At 36.3% G+C, this 8,290-nt stretch overlaps 1 protein-coding gene across 1 annotated transcript; it reads left to right on the top strand.

Annotated features, from left to right (window-relative positions):
• Positions 1–2,622: 2,622 nt before the first annotated feature.
• Positions 2,623–8,046, top strand: cfap276 (cilia and flagella associated protein 276). The gene is made up of 4 exons (XM_061734985.1): positions 2,623–2,847; positions 7,610–7,723; positions 7,806–7,918; positions 7,994–8,046. Exons 1-4 carry the CDS (start codon positions 2,773–2,775, stop codon positions 8,007–8,009), a joined length of 318 nt encoding a protein of 105 aa, XP_061590969.1. The 5' UTR covers positions 2,623–2,772; the 3' UTR covers positions 8,010–8,046.
• Positions 8,047–8,290: the final 244 nt, after the last annotated feature.

Here is an 8,290-nt window from a genome sequence, read left to right as displayed (position 1 = left end):
GAGACAGAAAAGTGTTGACCTGAACCCTCAGGTGCTGCCCTTGCTGCTGGGGGTGTGGCTTCTTTCTCAAGTCAGAGCAAATGCCGGAATCTGATTGGTTCTATAGTTTTGCTTACTTAATATCACACATGGGGGTTTTCTAATTACTGCTACCTGTATAAATTAGAACGCATGTAAATAGACTCATTACTATGGTTACAGTGTAGATTCTGTATTTTTAGTTTTTTTTAATAAAATGGCTACAAGCTTTTCTCTCTCTCTCTTTCTTGGGCTTTGCAGGTGCATGGGGCCATGCAGTAGCACGGGGGCATCAGCCTGAATTTTTGGGATTAATGAAATGATCTGCCTACATCTGTAGACAGCCACATGAGCATATTTAAGAACTTCACTGTGAATTGCTCAAATTAGGAATGAGCACATAATCGGGGGAGCTCAGGTTGGGTCTGTCAGAGACAAAGATCGAGTGATCAGATTAAGATGGCTTGGACATGTGCAAAGGAGCAGAGGTGTCAAGTAACGAAGTACAAATACTTTGTTACCTTACTTAAGTAGAAATTTTGGTTATCTATACTTCACTGGAGTAATTATTTTTCAGACGACTTTTTACTTTTACTCCTTACATTTTCACGCAATTATATGTACTTTTTACTCCTTACATTTTAAAAACAGCCTCGTTACTCTATTTCATTTCAGCCTTTAAAAAAAAAAATATCCAGTTAAATTGTGAATTTGGTTGTGGTTTTGGCACAATGAAGGATGTTCTTGTCCAGTTTTGTTCTTACATCCGTTCCCTCAGATTCCTGCAACTAAACTTGGATGTACATTCCAATAAAGGTTAGGATAAATGATAACATGCCTCTGAAGTTTGACTTTTTGCACCATTACAATACTTATAGGCAAAGTCATCATATCTTCTGCTCTCTGAAACACATGTTAATGCTTAATAGTACACATATATGGTTCTTTAATATATTTGCATTCATTTTCAATGGCTTTTGTCCTTAATGGCTTTTTTCTCCCTTACATTACTTTTACTTTTATACTTTAAGTAGTTTTGAAACCAGTACTTTTATACTTTTACTTGAGTAAAAAACTTGAGTTGATACTTCAACTTTTACAGGAGTATATTTAAACTCTAGTGTCTACCTGAGTAATGAATGTGAATACTTTTGACACCTCTGCAGAGGAAGGACGGAGGAGATATTGGTAGAAGGATATTGGTGATGGGGCTACCAGACAGGCGGCAAAGAGGAAAACCAGAGAACAGTGGAAGAGACAGGTCTGAATGAAAATAAGGATTTGCTGTATAGAAAAGCCGAAAGGAGAAGAATAAGGGTGCGTCCCAATACTCCCCCTCGCCCTCCTTTTCTTCCCTAACCCTAACTTTTGCGCGTTCCCGTGAAGGTAGTGGTGTCCCAATTCCTCTTTTCACCTAGGGGGAGGGGGCATAACGAGGGCTAGGGGCTGAGAATAGCCCCTTCAAATCGAGGGATTTCAGATGCTGACTTGGCGAGCGAGGGGGTATGAAAAAAAGAGGCTCTGCGTCGATTTGACTCGCCGACCGAAGGCAAACAGGCAGACTGGTCTCAGAGAAATAGAGAGAAATAATCCTGTGACTCGTCAGATTTGTTTTGGATGTTTCTGATATAATAGTCTTCAGAAACCACAAAGTAATCCAGCTGTTATCTGGGTAATTTACACACTTTCAGATAAAGTTGCGGAAGATCACGCCAGAATAAAGGGATTTATGGTTCCGCGTTACACCAACGCAGATCCTACGGCGAAGGTTACGCAACCTTCGCCGTAGGCTCTGCGTCGATTTAACGCGGACCCAAGCTCCGGACCCGGCAGACAGAAATCTCTAAATTTCGGAGCAAATTTCTTAACAGGCGTAGCTACAACTGTTAGATTTAATCTATTAAACCAACATATTCCTAAATGATTTATTTCAGCCGGCGTGATTCTCAACAGAGCTGCGTCCCGGGAGAGAGTGTCTCTCCCGGGGCTGACGGAGCAGCCTGACCCAGCGATCACGTCTCTTCTCGGGCTGTGAGCTGAGGCTGCTCCCCGGGGGCGGCGGCTCTTCTCATCTCCGAAAACATCGGGTCAAATTTCTTAACAGGCGTTATTTGGATAAACTGAGCCCCGGTTGGGGATCTTAAGGTTACCATTATACCTGAAAAAATATTAAAACTTAATAAAGTGCCATATTAACAGCGCTACAGCTGAAATTAAAACAGCTTTTGGCTCTCAGCTTCCTGATCAGGGTAGGGAGGGAAACGAAGGGTAGGGGGAGAATTGGGACAGGCACCTGGGCCAAGTGCCCTAGATCTCAAGTGCCCTAAAATCTCCCCCTTCTTTTTTAGGGTTTAGGGAAGAAAAGAAGTGCGAGTGGAGAAAAGAAGGGCGAGTGAAGGAGAATTGGGATTGGGCCTAAGACTGCAAATCACCTAAATCAAGCCCCAAATATACCCTTTTTTTGTTTGTGATAAAATAATGTCCTCTTAAATTTGAATAAATTCATAATTTAGGTTTAATTTTGCCATATCCATTTGAATTTTTAGACTCATAAATTAAGCCTGTTTTCTTTCTTCTTCAATGTGTCTCCATTAAGAACTTTTCTTACCAGGTTTACCTGGAAGCTGGCGTTGCCCGGCAACAGCGTTATAAACGCCACGGAGTTCGTTGGAGCCGTTTAGACTCGCTGCAGAATCGTTAGAGAGACGGAAAAACAACCCTCTGCCGGACCGGAGCTTCTTACTACCGATAAAAATGTCGAGCCGGAATCCGTACCCTTCAACAAAATATGAAAACGACTTGACTCTGGGCGGATTCAAGCCGCAGCAGGTACATTTATTCATCCCATTAAAACTAATCATCATGTCTCATCATGTTACCTTGAGTTTTCTGTTATGGCGTCTAAGTGCAGATGTTTGAGCTCGTCCTTCATTTTATATATTTTTTAGTAAAATTACTGCAACTTTACTGTTGTATATTTCCATGAGTTCTTGCATATTTTTGCATGAGTTTTTCTGCCGTTTGAAACTGTAACTTGGATACAACCTAGTGGTTTGAATCATGTGTCGTCATGAAGAGGTGCAGCCTGGAAACTTTGTTTTAAAGTCTTGTCTATATTTGAGCTTTATTTCATATATATTTGAGCTTTATTTCGAATATGCAAATTAGAAAGAACAATACTAAAAAGTAAAAAAAAACAAAAAAAGACAAGGCAGACCTCGCAGATCCACCAGCATATTCGAAAGGGAGTAGGATTGAAGTACCGTATTTTCTGGACTATAAGCCGCATCTGTATATAAGCCGCATCTGCTCTATTTTTAAAAAACTAATTAAAAAAAGATATACAAGCCGCACCTGCATATAAGCCGTATCCGCTCTATTTAAAAAAAAAGATCTGCAAGCCGCAGATATTTATGTTGTCAGATTAGATATTTACTACACGTACAGAATGATTTTGAACTGTAAATGATGTACATGTTTGTACCTAAGTAGATCCTTTCCTAACAGTGTCTTTGAACACGGCAGCAACTTTGCTGATTAAAACGGGACAGAACCAAGAGAAAATAACCAGTATTTATTGATCTATTTATCTGCGGTGGAAGAAAAATCCACAGAATAGCCGCACCTTTGTATAAGCCGCATGGTTCAAAACCTATGAAAAAAGTAGCGGCTTATAGTCCAGAAAATACGGTATATACTTATCAGGTCCTACCCCCAAATCTTATATTCATTTTTCCAAAATAGCAAGAGAATCAATGAGCTTACTTATAGAACACAAAAAAAAACATAATATAAGTCTATATATCAACATAACTATACATCCATTTACCAACATATCTACATATAACTATATATCCATATATATTAACAGAGATATATCCATACATAAATACTGTATGTATAATATATCACTATATATCCATATACATACATATACATATATATAACATGTTTCCATAATATTAATCTATATATCTACACATATTAAATAAATCTATATATATATATATATCTACATTTTTATTCGCCCCTGTATTTTGAGAAAAAAGTTTCTTTATATCTTTTTTTAAATTGTGATGTGTTTTTACTTTGTTTTAGATCTATGCTCAGGCTGTTCCAAAGTTTTACACCATAGGTAGACAGACAGAAGCTCTTCAGTGTTGTGCGTCTATTGATAATTTTGAAATTAAGTTGGCCCCTGAGGTTATAACCTCCCTCCCTTTCAAAGAATATCCCCTGTATATGTCCTGGTAATAAGTTATTCTTGGCTCTAAACATTAGTTTTGCTGTATTGCAATTAACTAGATCTATAAATTTTAGTAATTTAGATTGTAAAAATAATTCATTTGTGTGGTCCCGGTAACCTGCATTGTATATTATTCTCACAGCTCTTTTCTGTAATATGCACAAGGAGTGAAGTGAGCTTCTGTATGTGTTCCCCCAAACCTCGGAACAGTAATTTAAATAGGGTAGGATCAATGAGTTATAGAGGATGAGTAGTGATTTATAGTTCAAGAAATGTTTTGCCTTTGCTAATAATGAAATACTTTTTGACAGTTTGTTTTGAACATGTTGGATGTGAGGCTTCCAGCTAATTTTTTCTTCTATGATCACACCCAGAAATTTTATCTTTTTAACTCTTTCTATTTGTATTCCATCTATGTGAATTTGAATTTGGCTATTTGATTTATAATTTCCAAAGACCATGAATTTGGTCTTACCTATGTTTAATGATAATTTATTTTGGTCAAACCATTTTTTCATTTTGTACATTTCTGAGGTGATCACGTCTAAAAGTAGCTGCAAGTTCTCACCTGTTCCCAAGAGATTAGTATCGTCCGCAAATAATACACTTTTCAATACATCAGATACCTTGCTTATGTCATTTATGTATAAATTAAATAATATTGGCCCTAATACTGACCCTTGGGGGACCCCACACACAGTGTCAGCACATTTTGATTTATATTCACCCATCTGCACAAATTGTTTCCTGCTCTTCAAATAACTTTCCACCCAATTCAACACTAACCCCCGTATCCCATATCGTTCCAGTTTTTTTATTAGAATTTCGTGATTAATTGTGTCAAAGGCTTTTTTTAAATCTATGAATACACCGACAGCGAATTTCTTTTTATCCATGGAATTAGTTATTTTTTCAATGAGGTCTATTAGAGCTAATGAAGTTGATCTGCTTGAACGGAAACCATACTGACTATCGGATAATAATTTGTGCTTGTCTATGAAGTTGCATAATCTATTATTGAATACTTTTTCTAGGATTTTTGAGAATTGTGGTAGAAGAGAGACAGGTCTGTAGTTTGTGAAGTGGGATTTGTCACCATCTTTGAACATAGGTATGATTTTTGCTATTTTCATTCTGTGTGGGACTTGACCGTTTTCAAATGACAGATTGCAGATGTATGTGAGTGGTTTAGATATCCCCCTTATTACCCTTTTCACTATCTTCATGTCAATTCCTTCTGAGTCCGTCGATGTTTTGTTTTTACATTTATTGACAGTGTCAATAATTTCATCTTCATCTATGGGATTTAAAAACATTGAAGTGGAATTGCTGTTTACATAACTCTCGGCTGTGTTTGCTGATAATGTTTCGGGTATTTCTGCTGCAAGTTTTGGTCCAACCTTTGCAAAGTAATTATTAAATTTATTTACTACTTTGTCCATATTATTTATCTTTTTTTCATTTTCAATAAAGTCCTGTGGATACTCTTTATGTCTAGGGTTGTTCCTAACTACAGTATTTAATATCTTCCATATCCCTTTAATGTTATTTTTGTTATTCTCTAGTATTTTATCATAGTATTCTTTTTTACATGTTCTCATAATATTAGTTAATTTATTTTTATATTTCTTGTATTTATCTTCAGCTTCTCTCGTTCTCCGTTTAATAAATTCTCTATATAATGTATTTTTCTTCTTGCAGGCATTCAGTAAGCCTACTGTGATCCATTGATTATTATTATATTTGTGATTCATATTAATTAGTTTAGTTGGGCAATTTTTATCATATAATAATTTAAATATTCGTATAAATTCATCATATGCTTTATCCACATCCTTTTCTTTATAGACTATTTCCCAGTTATATGATATTAGGTCATTTTTAAATGCCTCCATAGACTCTTCAGTTTTGATCCGTCTGTAGTGTGGTTTATTGTCCTGATGGTTTTTTTTTTTAATGATACAGTGGTGAATTGTGAAAATTGGCAAGTGGTCACTAATATCATTTATCAATACCCCGCTCTCAGAATTGTTAGTTATTACATTTGTAAAAATGTTGTCAATTAGTGTTGCGCCTTGAGCAGTAATTCGGGTGGGTCTGGTGATTTTGGGATATAGGCAGAGACTATACAGGGTATTGATAAATTCTTCAATATTTTTGTGTTTATTTGGATTTAGTAGATCAATGTTGATGTCTCCACAGATATACGTACTTTTATGATTTGCATTTGTGAAGTTTTCTTCTATCCAATCCTTGAATGTGTCTATATTGGAGCTTGGTGATCTATATATGCAACTCACTCTGATATTTTTAGTTTTTTCCATTAGGATTTCTATTGTGACACATTCTAGCACATTATCCACCATTGTTGTCAGTTTTTCCACCACCTTATAATTTAAGTTTTTGTCCACATATAAAGCCACACCCCCTCCAATCTTATTTTCTCTGTTTTTATATGTCATTTCATAGCCCTCCATTTCAAAGTCGGTACCCTTGTCACTGTTAAACCAAGTTTCAGATATTGCAATTATATTACTCTACTAATTATATATATATCTACTAATTATAGTATAACACATACTGATATAAATGCCAAATAAGTCTGTGAATTTCTGCTCAGATAAGTAGAAAAGCAACACTGGACCTGTTAAGTGACGCCTGCAAGTAAGATCCAACAAAAAAGTATGTTAATTGAATTAAATGGTCCGCATATAATCTGTATTTATAAAGAAAAACAAAATAAAAGGGAAAACTTGAAAAAGAAGCTAAATCTAACAATATGAGCTATTATGTTGCCTTCAGGACCTCATCCTGCAACTTGATACCGTGTTTTATTAGTGTACCTTATCCTCCTGCAAATACCACAAACAGGACGTAGTGGGCCTTGGGCTTTTGGAGGTCTTTCTCTTTAGTTATGTCACCTTAAATTAAATTAAAAGCCCAAACAATAGATTTAAGAAGAATGTAAGCCATCGTACTTAGATTTTTAACACATTTCAAACTATTTAAACTCTTTGCATGACTTTGCTCTTTGGGTAAACACAAGCTCAGTTATCATTGGCTCAGCTGAATACGCAGATTTTAAATAAAACAAATAGCTGGTGCATAAAATTCACACAATTAAAAGATTACTTACTACTGTAGGGCTCCACACATACAATTTCAGTCAGTAGCAATAAAAGACTGTGATCTACAGTACCAGTCAAAAGTCAGAACAAACCCACATGTTCAAAATGATTGGAAATCCATGCTTTATTATTTCAATTGCTCCTATACCTTCACACCAGTGGAAGTATTGTAATTTCTCCGGAGATTTGAAATGTTTTGTACTTCTTTACTGTGCAGATTACTTATAAAGAACCATGTCACATTACCCAAACAGAGGAGCCCTGGAGTCGCCTCCACAACACCGCCACACTGGCCAGCACCCAACGGAGAGCCATCCATTACAGGCCTCAAGTAAACTACAGAGTAGTATGCAGTTATACACAGAAACACCAGTCCACTTTCAGTTGTCTGATTTCTCTTTTGTCAACCTCAGGCTCAAAACAGCAGTCTCGACTTCCACCTTAACTCCATCTACGACCACCAAAGAAACCTTTTCTGGGACAGCAACCAGATTGTATACCAGAAGGAGACCGTCTTAGGATACAGGTTTGGAAATTGATGGGCTGCCTATAGTTTTTCAGTTTGTGTAATTGTGTTAATTTGTTGTTTACTAATTTACAGAAAAAGGGAAGTGTAAGAACGACATCAGAGGTCCTACATTTACAGCATTAAGTGAAGGACAGGTGAAGTTAGATAACATTTTCACTTTCAAGTTTATTATCATAGTAAGTAATGTGTGTCTAGAAAGTGAGTATAAAAATGTAGTACAACAAATTAAAATTAGCCTTTTGTGATCCAACACCAACCTAAATGTATTGATTCTGGCACTTCTGACATTATTTGGGGTAATGTGTATCTTCAATACAAATACCTATGTGTTTTCCTTCACAGGCCATTTCAAACCGGAGCCACTCCAGA

Source organism: Cololabis saira, chromosome 12 (assembly GCF_033807715.1).
Source record: "Cololabis saira isolate AMF1-May2022 chromosome 12, fColSai1.1, whole genome shotgun sequence".
NCBI classification, from domain to species: Eukaryota; Metazoa; Chordata; class Actinopteri; order Beloniformes; family Belonidae; genus Cololabis; species Cololabis saira.
The sequence above is the reverse complement of the archived record's forward strand: the minus strand, read 5'-3'. Positions and strand labels throughout refer to the sequence as shown.